Consider the following 17753-nt stretch of genomic DNA (forward strand, 5'->3'; position numbering starts at 1 on the left):
GATGACATTGGACGTGCTACATTTCCCTGACAGTAGATTCAAACCAATAACAGCTTAGTGGCTTTGTTTTTCTACCATCACCAGGTGGCTTTGACACCACCTGTTTGTCCCATTCCTACTTTGCTCTGTTCATTGGGGAAAGAATGTAGAATTTCCTACATATTTCCATTGATGATATCCCTTCTTGTTTTCTTGTTTTCATTGGGTGTTGTTGCATAAATGTTCCCAGAGCAGTGCTGTTTTTGCTTCAGCCCTATACCACATCTACTTGGAAAGTAGCCATGCTGATTTCAGTGGGGCTTCCTTCCAAATCCAAATCCAAATCCAAATGAGTGTGTTTATGACTGCAGCAATCGTTTCATAAGCTGAGAGCTGGTCTTCATGCCTCTTACTTTTTAAGGTGGTTCAAAATTGCAAGCATATGTCTCACATTTTCCATTCTGGTGTTTGTGCACTTGTGCATATGTATACGCAGAATTCTTGCTTCTACCCTCTAGCCACCCACCCACCCACCCTGCAAAAGGACAGAAGTACCTCCCCCTCCCCTGTGTTTCGAACCACATTTAATTTACAGTGGTACCTCGGGTTAAGAACTTAATTCGTTCTGGAGGTCCGTTCTTAACCTGAAACTGTTCTTAACCTGAGGTACCACTTTAGCTAATGGGTTCTCCCACTGCTGCTGCGCCACCTCTGCACGATTTCTGTTCTCATCCTGAAGTAAAGTTCTTAACCCAAGGTACTATTTCTGGGTTAGCAGAGTCTGTAACCTGAAGTGTCTGTAACCCGAGGCACCACTGTATTCCTTAAGTTATTTTTTATTTAATTCATTACATCCAAGTTATACGCCACTTGATCATTAAACAAAAAACCCTCAAGGCATTTTACAAAAAGATAAAACAATAAACATCAAGAAACGCTTACAACAATAGTTTAAAACATACGAGAAGTTAAAATACTGAAATTGGTTAAAATTCACATTAACTTTCTAAGCATCTGATCAGGCTTGTCTATGAGGCATAAAACAGCAACAACAATGTGCCTAAAATGCACTGCTTTTTTGTATACATTAAATAACTTTTTAGCATATCCAAAAATAGGATTTGACCCTTCCTGTGATGACCTCATCTAGCTCTGCCCCTCCAACTGCCAGAAGTAGCCTACCGTCTCTTTGAAGAACCTTTGTCTGCCTGTTACCTACCTGTTCTCATGACCTGTTAATACTCTAATCCCCAGATACATTAAAATAGGAGACAAGGAGGTGGAGTACCACCCCAATTTCCGCCTCATTCTGCATACCAAGTACTTCAACCCCCACTACAAGCCAGAGATGCAGGCCCAGTGCACACTCATCAACTTTCTGGTCACCAGAGATGGGCTGGAGGACCAACTTTTAGCTGCTGTGGTGGCTAAGGAGAGACCTGACCTAGAGGAACTGAAGGTATTGTAATTGCTAGATGTGAGTTGTTTACAAACAACATGGCTTATTTTACAAGAATCTATGGTAGCCACACTTGTTCAGAAACTTCAGAGCAAGCCAAATGGTCTTAGAAGGTGGGTCTCTGAACCTGCCATTCAGGTTTTCATCTGCTCCAAAGTGGTGATTACTACATATTAATGTTGTGTTTTAATTATTGTAACCCGCCTTGGGACCTTGGGGTAATAATAATAATAATAAAGTAAGGTTCCAAATATATTAAAAAGGGAAAGGCATTAATTTGTGCATAGCACCCAACACAATTCCAATTCCCAGGTGGTGAGGGTGGTTTTAAGTTTCTGTTCCTACTTTCCATTTACATGTCCATATATATATATATATATATATATATATATATTCTCTGCACTCCCTTCCCTGCATTAGGTTTTAAATGTGAAAGGGAACCAGATCCTTGTGTAAATTAATTAAATATTTACTAGTATATTAATGAATTGCTTAGATTTAATTCACCATATTTAAATCATTTCCTCTGTTTAAATAGATATTTCAAACCAGTGAATTCATTCTGTATATTTTAGAATTTGTACGTTTAACAATGCAAACACATATCTGTTTATTTTACTATGATTTTCATTTACTATTTCTTGTTCACTTTACATTTACTGTTCAATGAAGTATATTAGGCTGTTATTCGGGTGAAGCTCTTTAGGATAGAAGGATACGCTAGTGATGGTTGCCACAAGCAGAAGCCCCACCCCAGCCATCATATTAAATGGCATTGTGCAATGGGAGGGACTATTTAGGATGGCTGTAGCCATTTCATTGCCGTGCAGGTAAGAACCTTGGAGCCCGAGCTCTTTAACACACTGGTAATGGCAACCGTGTGTCCTGCTTTACAGAAAGCAGTCCTCTTGTTTGAAGGAGTCTTCTGTTTGAAGGGTTGTCTGGTCCAAATTATCTTTAAATGATAATGAACCCTGGGAAGCAGGAGCCGAGACCTTGGAAGTAGCTCATCAGTAGCCGACTGAGCAGGCATTGCTGGTCTCAGGCTTCTCCACTATAGTGAGACATACTGTACTCAGGGGGAACCCAAGGCAGTTTGCCGCCTGAGGCACAGGGCAAGATCACACACACACACACACACACACCCTTCATCCCATGTACAGAAACTGAATAGACTAACTGTTGAATCTTGCTCCACCGCTGGGAACAGGACGGTGTCCCCCAGTGTACATGAGGGCACTGTGACACATATAGCTCTGATCTCCAAGAGGAACAAATGGCCAGGGGGCTGCCACAGCTGTTCCCCAGCTTCTGCTGCCTGAGAGCATTGCCTCCCTCTGCCTAATTGGTAGGGCTGTCCCTCGTTATATTTCTAATTAAATACAGTAGTTATTTCAAGTTTGCACTTATACATGTAAATAAGTACGGTATATGCAAATTATATGCAAATCCGTATCCTTTTTGTCCTTTTCTTTGTGTGTTTGGGGGAGGGGAAGGTTGGTGCATTTTCTCTTATTGGACGTAAATGAACTTCATCTAAGAACTGGCCCTTGTGCCCTTACTTGCATCTGCAATGCAGCTTCCGTGTCCGCCTGAGCTGTTAGTCACTGTTGCATTGTGATGACCCTTCACAAAACTCTTGTAGTCACAAAAAGACCCCTATAGGAAAAGAGCAAGCTGCTTTGTGTGTTATAAGAATGGTGGTGGTCCCTCATTTGCATGACTGCCGTGAATGAGCTTAGAACGAAGAGCTTCCATTCCATGAGCTTCTTTGCATTTTCACCTCTTGAAAAATTACATTCTCTGCGATAATTTCAAGGCTCAGTCCAGCTGGTGAGTCCATAGGGCTCCCATTTCATCCAACTCTGCTATCTGTTGAATTGCAGCCTGTCTGTGAAGGCTGTCCACCTTCAAAGGAAGTCAGTCTCTCTCTCTCTCTCTCTCTCTCTCTCTCTCTCTCTCTCTCTCTCTCACACACACACACACACACACACACACACACACCCCTGCCAAATTCTAACATATATATATATATTTTCCTCATTGCTGGTATAGGCTACTCTCACAAAACAGCAGAATGAGTTTAAGATCATCCTGAAGGAGCTGGAGGATTCCTTACTGGCTCGACTCTCTGCTGCATCAGGAAACTTCCTTGGCGACACAGCCTTGGTGGAAAATTTGGAGACCACCAAGCGCACAGCAAATGAGATAGAGGAAAAGGTGAGTCACAGGGCCATGGCTAGGGCTCTTCCAGGACAAAGAACACAAATTTTCATCAATGTGTAGAGTGCTTCTGGGCCCATTAAGTTGGCAGGTAGTCAAAATCTCACTGGCACTGCATTTTGCAGTGTACTCAGCTGTCCTATAAGTAGGAAAAGAAAAGAAAAAGAGGAGGGAGAAGGGGCTGGTTCAGCATTAAAAACCCTGGGGCTCACTCATTGATAAAACCCCTAGAAAGTGGGCTGCTCTGCACAATCACTGCACTATTGGGGGGGCATCTCCCATAACATTTGTGATCTATCAACCCAGCAGCAAGAGTAAGGGGCTATGGAGCTACACTGTGGTTTTCTAGAGAACTGATAGCTGCTGTATTGAAGATTGCTTGTTTTTTTTTTAGGTAAAAGAGGCTAAAATTACTGAGCTGCAAATAAATGAAGCTAGAGAGAACTACAGGCCAGCTGCAGAAAGGGCTTCCTTGTTGTACTTTATACTGAATGACCTCAACAAAATCAACCCCATCTATCAGTTCTCGTTAAAGGTAATTAACTAAGGAAGGAGACTAGTTGGACAGGCCACTAATTACATTGTGGAGAATAGCCTCTTCCCTGCTATCACTGACACCAAGTTATTCACATCCTTTTGTGCAGTTAATCTTACAGTCTACCTCTATTGCAGGGGTGGCTGTCTGTTCGTTATAACTTAGGGTCGGGCATAAATGCCTCGCCCTGAGGTCATATTAGAGGATCTTGCCAAAGGGGCTTGAACCATAGAGTTTATGTGAGGCTGCAGCCCAGACACTGTACGTTCTTGTGTTTTGGATGAAGGCACCTTCCCCATGTCTGCCTTTTAATAACGAAGTCCAACCACGTTAAACAGTTTTCATCTGCGCTTTGACTTCTTTTCTGACCAGGCATTCAATGTGGTCTTTGAGAAAGCCATTCAACGGACTCCTCCAGCAGAAGATGTGAAACACAGAGTGATCAACCTAACTGACGAGATCACCTACTCCGTCTACATGTACACTGCTCGGGGACTTTTTGAGAGAGACAAGCTTATTTTTCTAGCCCAAGTTGCCTTTCAGGTAAGGTGATTTCCTGCTGGCACTGACAAAAGAAGTAACTGGGGTTTTTTTTGTTTCCATGAAGTCAGTCAACATTTCCTTCTTGCCTGGTAATCAGGGTGTAGCTGTGTGGACAGTGGATTATTAGACCCAAAGAGAGATGGATCAGAAAGGGATGTTGTAAAACAAGTTGTGGAGAAGCTTCTAAGAAGGACTAGAAGGAGGTAGCTCTTTAGAAGATGAAGCAGAGGAGTTCCAGAGTAGGTCAAACTTTGTTGTTGGCATCTATCTGTCTCAAGAGATAATGGAGTGCTTCTCTGGGGGTGAAGTCATACCACTGCCTTAGCAGCAGCTCCTCAGGTCACAACCCTGGGCTGTGTGAATGGAGCTCCTTTGCTGCCCCCCAAAAATCCCCACCCCTCTCATCCTCACTATTGTGGTCCAAAGGAAAGCAGAGCAATGCGCTTGGCACCAGCTTGGCTGCAGGAGCTGCCAGAAGGAGGTGATACAAGCCGCCTTCCAATTGTCTTAGGGACTCCACTCCAGATTTGTTTACGGTTTACTCTTTAGCCACCTTCTTCTGTAAATATCCTGCAAGGCAGTGGAGGTCTAGAATCAGAGTTTCCCTTCTCCTAGACGAGCTACCTTCCCAGGTTGATGAGCCCCATCTGCCCCTCACTTCCCTCTACGGTATGTGCAGAAACCACCTTCTTGGCTGTTGGGCTTCTCCATACAATTCACCATCTTCACATGAAAGGAAGTCCCTAACTCACCAAGGGTTTGAGACCCATCGGCTCCCCTCATCTGGTTTAGCCAGCCAGTCAAAGCCGTTCCCAGGTTTGGCCCCTGTCACATGTTGACAGCTTTTAGGTGAGAGTTGAGTGCAGAGTGGAAACCACAAGTAGACACGGCGTGTCCCCCACCAGAGGTACTGCTGTTCCCCTAACTCCCCATGCAAACTACAGTGGAAGTAACAGCACCAGCAGTCAAGGAGAAACATTAGGCTGTAGAATCCTATCAGGTAAGTTTAAAAATAGGGATGGTTAGCATCAGCAGGGTCCCCTCCCTCACTGAAGGCTGAAGTGATGCTGCTGTCTTGTTTAGGCTTGCAGCTGCTGCTTCTGCTTAGTATGCAGTAGTCATCAGGCCGGGTTGTCCCTAACCAGAGTGTTCATCTGACCTCACAACACTCCAAAGCCAGATTTGCGTTGGGTGTGGCCCCTTGTCTTTGGGTTCTGCTTCTGCTGTCAGTAAACTCAGAAGGATAAACAAGACCAGCAGCTGTTCCAGCAATTGTTTCTGGAGTAAATAGTCCTCATGCTTCTAATTCCATGCTTTCTCTAGGTCTTGTTGGTGAAGAAAGAAGTGAATCCGGTGGAACTAGACTTCCTTCTGCGCTTCCCCTTTAAAGCTGGGCTGGCATCTCCAGTAGATTTCCTGTTAGGCCAAGGATGGGGTGGAATTAAGGTTTGTTTGAAAATACTGTTTCTAGAGTGAAGTCCTTTTTTAGGAGCTGAGGGAGACCCATTAGAAAATGCTGGTATCCAGTGGCATGGTCCATGATTGATGGGGACTGAGTCGTAGAAGTTTAGCTACCTTCAAACCTTTTCATGTGAGCCATCTAAAGAACTGTGCTAGCAGTTTGAAACTTCTGCTCAGCAGTGAACGCCAATAGCTTGGGAGAGCCTGGCTGTGGAGTGGGGCCTTTTTCCTTCCCTCAGCCTGCCTGTAGCCACAGCCTCTTGTTGCGTGTACATGAAAAGAGCAATCACGCTCTACAGGCAAGTTGCGTTTCATTTCCTGCAGGAAAGCAAGATGAGAAATTAAATGAAGCCACCTTTTCATCCAGGTCTAGGATGACCTGGAAACGGCTGTTGAGCCCTTCCTGCAGTTGCTTGGCATCCAGAAAACTGTTCCCTTGGAATGGCCAATGGTGGCTGTGCTATTGGAGGGATTAAAACATGGACTGTGAAGCAGTACTCTTTAGAGCCTGTTGTGGCTTGTGACATTTTAGCTAAAGTCAAGTTAGGATGCCTGGACCTCTTTCTCCTCGTTTCTCTACTGTGGGGAACCTTAGGCCCTCTGAATGTTCTTGGACTGCAGCTTCCATTGGCCATGCTGGCTGGGGTGGGAGCCCAACTACCGGAGGGCCTCTGGTTCTCCATCTCTGCTCTGCTGCAAGCATGACAGCCTGGTGCCTTGGGCACTATATCTGTAGTATCCAATGTGGCCCTCCTCTTGCCATAGGCCTCCTGTTTTCACTTGAACTGGCAGAAGAAGGAAATCTGTTAACAGTTCAGGCAGTTGTGAGCAGAGTACAGTGGAACCTTGGTTCTCAAACTTAATCCGTTCCGGAAGTCCATTTAACTCCCGAAACCGTTTGAAAACCAAGACGCAGCTTCCGATTGGCTGCAGGAGCTTCTTGCACTCAAGCAGAAGCCGCATCGGATGTTCGGCTTCCAAAAAACGTTCACAAACCGGAGCACTTCTGAGTTTTCGGCATTTGGGAGCTGAATTGTTTGACAACTAAGCCATTCAATAACCAAGGTACTACTGTTTGACGTGTGTGGTGTCAGAAAGGGATTGTGCTACTTAACATGAGTTATTGCTCTCAGGTGCATTTATTAAAGCCACTGGTGTAACTAGGAGGAAAGAAAGCAAGGGCTTGTCAGCTCCATGTTCTCTGTTAACTGTGCTCTCAGGTGCTGTCTGATATGGACGAGTTCAAAAACTTGGACAGTGACATTGAAGGTTCTGCTAAGCGGTGGAAAAAGTTTGTGGAATCTGAGACACCTGAGAAGGAAGTATTTCCAAAGGAGTGGAAGAACAAGACAGCCCTGCAAAAGCTGTGCATGATGCGATGTATGAGGCCAGACCGCATGACCTACGCAGTCAAGTATGTGCTGCACTCTTCCTACAGCTTGGGACTGCTGTACAGGGAACGGCCATTTGGGACATAGCACTTTCTGAAAAACTCATACAAAAACTTTGTATGGCTAGAGGGCAAAAAAACGCTTTTGCGGCATGGCTGTTCAGCACATGGACAAAGCCGACAGGAGAAGCTATGCCACATTTCATGATACATGGTTCTAGTAACATTTCCCTTCATATTGTTATTCGCACCTTTCATTTTCTTGCTCCACTTCAGACCTTGTACAAACTTCATTCTTGTTCTTTACATGTGAACTATGCTGCAGGGTTGGGAATGGGGAATGTTCAGTTTGTATCTCCCCCCCCCCAATAATTTTTTTAAAAGAAATTAATCACACAACCCATAGGTTTAAGGGCCAAAATGTTCACCAGAGCCAATTCAATCCCCTGTATGTTTTTTTATTTCCCTCAGGAACTTCGTGGAGGAGAAAATGGGGAGTAAATTTGTTGAAGGCCGAAGTGTTGAATTTTCCAAATCCTATGAAGAGAGCAGCCAGTCAACACCCATATTCTTCATTCTCTCTCCTGGAGTTGATCCCCTGAAGGATGTTGAAGCCTTAGGTGAGTTGGGAGAGCCTTTCCAGTAAGTGTGCCCTATAACAGCGCACACAGCAAAAGCTTTAAAAGAACAACAGACATTTTAAAAATTCCACTCAATTTTAATAACTCTCTTAGGTCAAAAGCTTGGCTTCACCATAGACAATGGGAAAATCCACAATGTGTCTCTAGGACAAGGACAGGAAGTTGTGGCAGAACATGCTCTGGATGTGGCTGCGGTAGAAGGACACTGGGTCATTCTTCAGGTATTTCAATTCCAACGTTTCCTGCCGATTACTTCTTACACTGTACTTCTAGCGTACTTCTTACACTAGACAGCTTTGTCTAGTGTACTTCACTTCTTTCATGCCTCCCTAGCACTCATGATTTAAGTAAATTATCTGGCAGCAAATGAAAATAGCTTTTAATAATCATTTCTGGAACTGCAAACTCTCTGTAATCCAGTCCATAAATAATCTAGTGTAAAAAAAAAATTCCCTGGCATATGCCGGATGTCCATTGATAGGATTAGACATATACTGGGCTGCTGGAACAATGCTGGCACTGCCCAAAAGTATCTAGGTGCCGGCATGAAGAAATTGCAAGCAGCTGTGGGCAGATGATCCTGTTGCAGCCTTTGTGTGGAAACACAGCTTCAGAGAAGTCTGTACCTTGCAAGCAGACCCTTTCTCTTTCCTCCGCTGAAGTATTTGAGAAGGTAGGGGCATTCTCAGTGTGAAAGCTGCAGTGGAACCTCCCTCTCCCATTCCATTCCACCCCCAAACTGGTGCCCAGTTGATATTATTGCCTTAGATGCTAAGGACCATATGTCTATTGCTTATGCTAAAAAAGATCCAGGCCTTGAGGGGAAATTGAGTAGAGTGAGGTCAAGAATTTTGCTGATGCCCAGACAATTTGTCACTCTTCCAGGTCCCTCCAACTTGAGACTGGTGTTGCATGTGTAAGGAAGGAGTACTCATACTAGGGGACATGTACATGGCACAGACTCCCTCAGGAGGCCATGGACTCGTTCCTTGGAGGTTTTTAAGCTGAGGTTGGATGGCCATCTATCATGGATGCTTTAATTGAGATTCCCGATTCCAACTCTGCAATTCTGTGTTTCTATAAAATGAGTGCAGGCGTCTTTATGCCTAAAAAGTCGATGAAACAGCAGAGAATGTATATCCATTCTAGAACATGACATGAATGAGGGCAGGATGCTGAGCATTTTGTCTTCCTGAAGTTCTAGGATGGAACCATTTATATTAATGTACTATGGCTAGGTGATGTCAGTTCCTTGGGATGGGGAGGGTGGAGACAGCTTAGAATAGCATTCCATTCACATTACAGGACTTCTGGTTGCCACTAAAGGCGGCCCTGGAGGGAGAATGCAGTCCATCCTCATTGGCAGCAACTAACATGTCCCTTATATACCCTACAGAACATCCATCTGGTAGCCAAGTGGCTGGGAACACTGGATAAAAAGGTTGAACGATATAGCATAGGGAGCCATGACGATTACAGAGTATACATGAGCGCTGAGCCTGCTCCCTCTCCAGATTCCCATATTATCCCTCAGGGACTCCTGGAAAATGCCATTAAAATCACCAATGAGCCTCCAACAGGCATGCATGCCAACTTACACAAAGCCCTGGATCTTTTTACTCAGGTAAGCAGGACCTGCTGTTCCATTTGTTTGGACTCTGTATTCAGCCACAATCCAAGATTAGCACTGAAGTTGGTTTTTCCTGTCTTTCGGGCAATGCAAACAGTGCTTTCGATAAGAAAAGGACCTCTTCCTCCCACTTTGGGATGGCTTCTCATTTCTGTTGTTTGACTTCCAACAGCCAGAGATACTTTGTGCAAAAGTACAGCCCTTTTTTTTTTTTCTCCTTTAGGATACCCTAGAAATGTGCACCAAAGAAATTGAATTCAAGTGCATTCTTTTTGCCCTCTGCTATTTCCATGCAGTGGTGGCAGAACGGCGGAAATTTGGAGCTCAAGGATGGAATAGGTCTTACCCATTTAACAATGGAGATCTCACTATTTCCATCAATGTACTGTATAACTATCTGGAAGCCAATGTGAAGGTAAAGATTTGGTAACTTGTGAGTTGCATAGAAGAGAAACTGTGTAAGTAGTATTCAGTGGTCCCTTGTTTTCCAAGGGTCTGATCAAAGCACTGCCTGCTTTGGGAAATGGAGAATTGCTATTTGAATTTACTATTATTTAATTAGGAAAAAGGTGTACTGCAGGATCTTGGTGCAGAGAAGCATTGAACCGAAAAGCTTCTGTTTTGTGGGCAGGGTATTCTCATTTTTTGGCATCTGTGCACCTGGAGACTTTGTCACCGTGAGTTCTGCTTCCAGGGCAGAATGCACTTTTCAACTTGGGACAGCAATAATTTGAGGAGCTACAGACTGTTCTGAATGGAGCTCCTACATCTGGAAACTCACAAACTCTACCTGTTAAAATAACACCTAGCATGTAACACATGCTACATGAATAGAATGAAGACCATTTTATTAGCCCACTCAAACTCTATTGCAGAATGCAAAGATCAAATAGGACCTCCTCAGTTCCAAAGTATTCTTCTGCCTTCACAGGGCATGATGGGAAAAGCAATTCAGCATTCCCCCAGGATTGTCCCCTGCTGGCTAACCAGCACTTGTCTGTGCTTTAAATCATTTTGTCTCATTTCCCAAGATTTTTCACTGTACTTATGGGACCAAATAGACTAGTGATGAAAGCATGTTTTCTGAAAAGAACTTTGGTTGTGGCAAAAAGCCCAAATACCTTTATATACGTGAGTAGAATATTGGTGGTGGTCCCCCAAATTTTGCTTTTTCCCCCTCCGTGGGATCTTTTCCTAGGTTCCCTGGGACGACCTGCGGTATCTCTTTGGGGAGATCATGTACGGGGGACACATCACCGATGACTGGGACCGCAGATTATGCCGGACTTACCTGGGTGAATACATCCGTATGGAGATGCTGGAGGGAGAAATGCTGCTAGCACCAGGTTTCCTTATACCACCTAACTCTGATTATAAGGTGAGAGAGGGAGGGGTGGGGAGTTGCTCCAACAACACACTATTCTGACAACCCTTCATCTGGGGAAGTAAATGGTAGCCATAGGTGCAAATGCTATTTGCCACAAAAGAAACAATAGCAAGGTCTAGAGAGAAAGGATAGCAACTACAGAAATAGTTTTACACCTCAGCACAGGGAACTTGGCAAAATATTTCAGAGGACCACAAGAAACAGCATTATACTTGTGGACAAGTTGGATGAAAGTCCCAGGGGAAACAGCCAGATCAACCGGCAAGACAGTGCTTGTTATGAGCATATAGTTTACTGGAAGCTTAATTTGAACATAAGGCTGGCGTAGGCGTTAAGCAGTCACTAACATCTTATAGCATCCAAGTTTCTGCATATTACATTTTGTAGGGATATCATGAATATATTGATGAAAATCTTCCACCCGAGAGCCCTTATCTGTACGGGCTTCATCCTAATGCAGAGATTGGGTTCCTCACTGTCACCTCTGAGAAACTTTTCCGCACCGTGCTGGAAATGCAACCCAAAGAGTCAGATGCCGGAGGCGGAACTGGTGTGTCCCGAGAGGAAAAGGTAGGAAAACCTTCCAGTTTGCTTTGACCATGGCTCTCAGGGTCCTGATAATGGTTTGGGGTTCCTATTTGAATGTTTCTAATAGGTTTGGGTGATTCATTGAGGGGCAGACAGTTATGGCGCTTTCACTCGGCGGTTTATTGCTACTGAAACTGCTGCCTCTCATGAGTCCCTCTGCTACCAGTGCAGCGAGGGAGAAACAAGCTGCAGCTGGAGGCAGAGGAACTCAGAGCCGTGGCAGTTTCAGCAACCGCCATCACAGTCTACCCCTCATGCCAGCGCAGAGAGAGAATCAAGCTGCATTGGCCAGGCACCTATACAGCTTGTTCCTCCCTCCTTTAAGCTGCTTGGCTGAGGAGCGTGTAGCTGCCCTCGCCTCAGCCAAGCAGTTTTACAGAGCCCCCAATCCGCCACCAGTTGGTACGAGCCAGCGGCGGGGTGGGGGCTCCATTGAACTGCTCCCGCTCTCCAGCTGAGGAAGCCCTGATCCTTCTCCTGCTTGCACATGAGCAGGAGGAACCAGGCTCCTTCAGCTGGGGGGGGGGGCCTTTGCATTCCCCAGCTGAGCAGCCCTGATCCTTCTCTTGCTAGCATGCAAGCCAGAGGAGGATTTGAGCTGCCTCCACTGGGGAGTGTGAGGCTTTGCACACCCTGGCTGGGGTGTGCAAATAAGATCCTGTCCCTCTGGCATGTGCATGTGCCGGATGGACGGGGGTCCTGCTCAGCCGGGGGGGGGGGGGCAGAGCCTTGGCACTCCTTGGCTGAAAGGGCCATGCCAGCAAAGGCGAAGGGAGCCCTGACAATGGAGCCTGTCAGGTTCCATTGCAGCGCTTCCTCTGTCTTCGAGCAAGCGGTCTCTTTCTCCTAGGAAAAGGAAGCTGTTTGTGCGCATGCCCCAACCCTTGCCTGCAAAGATGAAGGAGCCTGGCAGGCTCCATTGCAGGGCTCCCTCCATCTTTGCCAGCAAGAGTGGGGTGGGGTGGAGAGCAAGCAGCCTCTTTCTCCTAGGCTGCTTGCATGCCCCCCCACCCCTTGCTGGCGAAGGGAACCTTGCAAACCGAGCCTGCTGGGCTTCATTGCAAGGCTCCCTCTGTCTTGGGGAGTGGAGGGCGGAAGCCTTTGCGCGCCCCAGCCGAGCAGTGGACTGGGGCCAGCTGCATTGGCCCCGACCTGCAAGGTGCTGGGGTGAAAGCACCTCAGCTCCCAAGTTGTGAGAGCTGAGTTTCACCTGGGACCTTGCAGGCTGGGGCCAATGCAGCTCCTTTCAGCATCGTGGTATATCGCCAAACCATGATGTTTGGCTGGTGATTTATCGCAATGTTGAAAACCTAATTATCGCCCAACCCTAGTTTCTAATCAGCAACAGGTTTTAGGGTTGCTGCTACCTGTTCTGCCCCTTCTACTGTCAGTCCTTTTTCAGTTGCATTGATATTTCTTCAGGCCCCAGGAAATGTGGGGAATGCTCTGGTCTGCCCACCTTGCTGGGGCACTTATTTTAGTCTAGTACTTTGCTTACCCTTTGGAGCATTTGAAATGATGCTGCATATAACGAAACATTCATTTGGCCTTCTGTGTAACAGGTAAAAGCTGTGCTAGACGAGATCATGGATCGGCTTCCAGAGCCCTTCAATATGGTGGAGATCATGGCAAAGGCAGCTGAGAAGACCCCATATGTAGTAGTTGCCTTCCAGGAATGTGAACGAATGAACATCCTTACCAGTGAAATTAGACGTTCTCTGAAAGAATTAAACTTGGGGTTGAAGGTAGGTGCATTATTATATGCTATTGCTAGAAGTACACCAGAAAAACAACAACATTTGACCTGGTTCAGTCAGCATACTTGACACATGACCTGGCATAGGAAAATTAAAGTGGAGCGTGCTTTCTCAGTAACAGGAAATGCCTGAACATCGAGACTTAATTTTCATCTTTCCTGCTACTGCATTTAAAGAGCACTTTAACTAGAAGATAATGATACTCTTTTTCCAATCAGAACAGTACATATTTAGTAGTTTGTATACACAACCACATGAAAATTAAGGGAGATAGAGCCAAGATGCTTGTCTTGGGAATCTTCCCTCTATGTTCACTGGCTGGTCGCTGACTTCAGCACAGATGGTGTTCCCTGCCCAGTGGACTTTTCCTTCACTGCTCTTCACTACGTTCAAGTTTTGCCAATAGCTCAACCTTCCAACCAGTCTTCCCCAATACAATTCTATGGCAAGATTGGGGTGAGGTGGGATGGATAAAGAGAAAAATATTCTCCTTGCAAGCTTCATTGTGTTGCTTCCTCCTTTATAACAAACAAGCCATTTAGAACGGTGTGCTCTGGACCAGGAGACAGGGAGGCATTAGCTCAATGCACTTGCTCCCCAAACTCCCCAGGGTGAAATAAGGCTGCTGGACATTAAGGGAGCCACATACAACAACTCACAGAAATGATGTATGTGTTGGAACCACAAACCAATTGTCCAGCAGAGAACTAAAAATAATTTACTAAGGGTCAAAAAATTGTGTGTGTGTGTTTTGCTGTTTTTCATCATTGATATCAGTTACACAACTGCTTGGCATTAGCGCTGGCACCCATAATTATAGCACTAGCTGGAGGAGTGCATCTCATTTTCTCAGCAATGCAAGTGCTGGGAAATTTTAATTGCCACAACATCAGCAGTACCATGAGGGAAAATGCCTGGAAACACCACCACAAGTGAGGAACGATGGTACATTGTTTGCATAACATATAATCTTGAAAGTGCTGTAATTAATGCCAAAGCATTCACATAACCAGAACCTGAGATCAACAGGGATGCCGTTTTCGTAAAACTACACTAAGAATTCTTCAAATGGTCTGCATAGCCACAAAAAGCTGTGCTGAGCTGATGGAGGAATCCAATTAAAAGCTTTTGTTTTGTTTTCCCCACAGGGAGAATTGACAATCACAACAGACATGGAAGATCTATCAAATGCTCTTTACTATGACAATGTTCCTGATTCCTGGACAAACCGGGCTTATCCATCTTTGCTCAGCTTGGGAGCTTGGTATGCTGACCTACTGCTCCGCATCAGGGTGAGGTTTCCTTTGTTAAAGCTCTCCAAAAACAAGTTCTTAGCTGTCCTGGCAGTGCAACAACCAGGACAGCTAAGAACTTGCACTTACGCATCATCTTTTAATTAAGCAACACTCAGTTATTTGCTTTTGCATTGTTTTTTCCAGTTTTACCTTCTATCCTTAATAAAATAACAAGAATACTTTACAGCTGTAGTTGTATGCAATTCTACTAGGTAAAAGTCTTGATCATCTGTTTAGGATGACAGACATGCGTAGGCTTTTCAGAATCTTTATGTGAAGATAATGTGTTTATAGGAGGTAGTTTCTGCTAAAGCAGCAATGGGAAAACGTGTGACCCTATAAGTGTTGTGGAACTACACCTCTCATCATCCCTGTTCCTTGAGTGTGGTGCCTGGGGCTGATGGGAGATGGACTCTCAAGTGCAACAGAAAACATGGACCTCCTCAACATGCTTAGCTATGTGTAATATTTCCATTTTCAGGAGCTGGAAGCCTGGACAACAGACTTTGCCCTACCCACGACTGTATGGCTAGCAGGCTTCTTTAACCCTCAGTCTTTCCTCACGGCTATTATGCAGTCTATGGCTAGGAAAAATGAGTGGCCTCTTGACAGAATGTGCCTTTCAGTGGAAGTTACCAAGAAGAACCGGGAGGATATGACAGCTCCCCCTCGAGAAGGCTCCTATGTGCATGGGCTCTTCATGGAAGGTAATCTAGCTTATCATGTAAGACAGAGATGCAGTCATTCAACAGCAGACAAGGCAGTTTCTCCTTTGTCCTATTCTACTGTAGGGAAGCTCTCCATTTCATCTGTGCTATTTCTTTGAGAGAGGTGGGGAGGGTGCTTACTATAGTTTCTTGCATTTTTAGAACATTGTGTCCCTGGGTTCTCTCTCTGCCTCCAGGATGCTGAAGCAAGACCACTTTCCCCTGCCCCACCTCTTTCAGGCACAACTCTGAGCTACATAATCATCACAATTTTAAAAAGAAGGGCACCCCATCAATGCTTCAGCTGTACCTTTGTGCTTGGTAACAGCAGAGGATTCTTAATCAATTTTGTGCAGTAAAATATATTATTTGCCATTCCTAAGGATAGAGTTCATTGCTGGATGCCTTCAGCTTGTGCAAATATTATTTCCACACTGTAAACTACTTCCAGGCTGAAATCTGTCTGTTTTGAAAGCGCAAATATTTGTCAAGAAAGGATCAAGCAGACAACACTTTGCAGTAGCTGCCTTTATTATCACTTTAGCATGTCAGCAGAGGGCAGCACATGCCTATTTTACTGCCCTTACAGACAAAACTACTTAATTGACCATATTAAAATACTCTGTTTCTAAGTGCGGCTAAGGTTAGGAATGTAATATTGCCCCTGCATATTAAAGGGGGGGGCTGAAGAAGCCTAACCCTTAGTGCTCATGTCAGTAGGTAGGGACGTTTATGTTACCTACAAGGCTGAATGAAGGTGGAAGGAAGAATATAGCTTTCTGGAGCAAAGGAACACTGCCATAGGCTCAGGGCAGAGTTGTGCATTCAGCTTGTTAATGCTCAGAATGCTTACGTAAATTATGGAGATGACAGCAAAGGCACATTCAAGCCAGAGCAACTACCTGTAGCCATGCTTCTAAAGACAGAAGGTTGGTAGTGTGAGGTTCCCTTCCTTAACGCTTGCTGCAAATGAAGCACCCTCTAGGCTGAAACATCACCACAGTTCTGTCCTCCTGCAGGTGCACGCTGGGATACTCAGACCGGTGTCATCAGTGATGCACGGCTGAAGGAGCTGACCCCCTCGATGCCCGTCATCTTCATCAAAGCCATTCCCGTGGATCGTATGGACACCAAGAACATGTATGAGTGTCCTGTCTATAAGACGCGCATGCGAGGCCCCACCTACGTCTGGACCTTCAACCTGAAGACAAAAGAGAAACCAGCTAAGTGGATTCTTGCTGGAGTTGCTTTGCTCTTGCAAGTTTAACGCCTGCATTGAAAGCAAAGCCCTACCCACCCGCCCCCACTCCATCATGTCACCCCACCAACCTTTCCCGAAATAGAAACTAAAAAGACTTGTTTGCAAAGTTTTCAATAAAAAAAGCAAAAGTGTGGTTATGCTACTCAGGTTGCTATTGATAAACAGAATTTTTACAATAATATATGCAAACCTGCAGTTTATGACTAGAAAAAAGTCTGTGTACATTTGTCCGCATTGGCCAGGATTCCTTTCCCAGTTCACTTTCATTGTGTAGCATTCACTGCAACTGACTAGAAGACTTTTCAGTTCTCCTAAGTATGAAAATATATGCTGATTAGCTCAGGTTTTTTCCCCACCTAAGATGTGTTTGCTAATTTCCACCAGCATTAATCCACAAGGAGAAGGGACTCTCTCACCAGTTAGGCATAATGATGCCAAATTTCTGAAAAATGCAAATGTCTTCCTCTGTAACTTATTGAACCCAGGAGGCACCTCTTGATCTGGCCCACTTGGAGCTCTGCAGGAGCAAGCTTAATGCCTGAGGCACTCCTGGTAGTCACATTAGCACTACTTAAGAATATAAACATTTGTTAGGTTTATATTCTTGATGAGCTCCAGTATCTCCCTTCATTACAATAGCAGTTACCAAAGCCTCAGCCCCCACCTCAATCATTGCCATTTTCTAGATAGTAAGAGGCATCTTACTGCCAAAGAGAACCTGGTCCCAAATAATACATAAGGAACTGTCCAAATAAACCTTGGTGTTATGGATGAACACCTGATTCAAAGCTGTAATATCTGCAGTTCTGTTTCCCTTCTACTCTTTTTAGCCCTCATGCAGTTGACCAGCACTGTGTATTTGAAGCCTCAATTTCTCCTCCACACATGCCTGCCTGG

General features: G+C 45.0%; 2 protein-coding genes across 4 annotated transcripts in view; one reads left to right on the forward strand and one right to left on the reverse strand.

Moving 5' to 3' along the window:
* DNAH17 (dynein axonemal heavy chain 17) overlaps positions 1-16930 on the forward strand; it is a 96471-nt gene extending 79541 nt beyond the window's left edge. For both annotated transcript variants that reach the window (XM_081849459.1, XM_081849460.1), the window contains 16 exons: positions 1234-1438; positions 3494-3658; positions 4056-4196; positions 4569-4739; positions 6063-6185; positions 7421-7614; positions 8062-8210; positions 8325-8452; positions 9628-9855; positions 10085-10276; positions 11060-11239; positions 11636-11818; positions 13399-13581; positions 14742-14885; positions 15370-15595; positions 16615-16930. In XM_081849459.1, coding sequence (XP_081705585.1) covers positions 1234-1438; positions 3494-3658; positions 4056-4196; positions 4569-4739; positions 6063-6185; positions 7421-7614; positions 8062-8210; positions 8325-8452; positions 9628-9855; positions 10085-10276; positions 11060-11239; positions 11636-11818; positions 13399-13581; positions 14742-14885; positions 15370-15595; positions 16615-16862 — 2860 coding nt within the window. In that variant the 3' untranslated portion in view covers positions 16863-16930. The remainder of the gene's footprint in view (positions 1-1233; positions 1439-3493; positions 3659-4055; positions 4197-4568; positions 4740-6062; positions 6186-7420; positions 7615-8061; positions 8211-8324; positions 8453-9627; positions 9856-10084; positions 10277-11059; positions 11240-11635; positions 11819-13398; positions 13582-14741; positions 14886-15369; positions 15596-16614) is intronic.
* The window catches only part of PGS1 (phosphatidylglycerophosphate synthase 1), a 39054-nt gene continuing 37409 nt past the window's right edge, over positions 16109-17753 (reverse strand). For both annotated transcript variants that reach the window (XM_081849718.1, XM_081849717.1), the window contains exon 10: positions 16109-16796. The gene's annotated coding sequence lies outside the window, so the exon portion shown is untranslated. The remainder of the gene's footprint in view (positions 16797-17753) is intronic.

The sequence above is a fragment of the Podarcis erhardii genome, assembly GCF_964252035.2.
Source record: "Podarcis erhardii genome assembly, chromosome: 2".
NCBI classification, from domain to species: domain Eukaryota; kingdom Metazoa; phylum Chordata; class Lepidosauria; order Squamata; family Lacertidae; genus Podarcis; species Podarcis erhardii.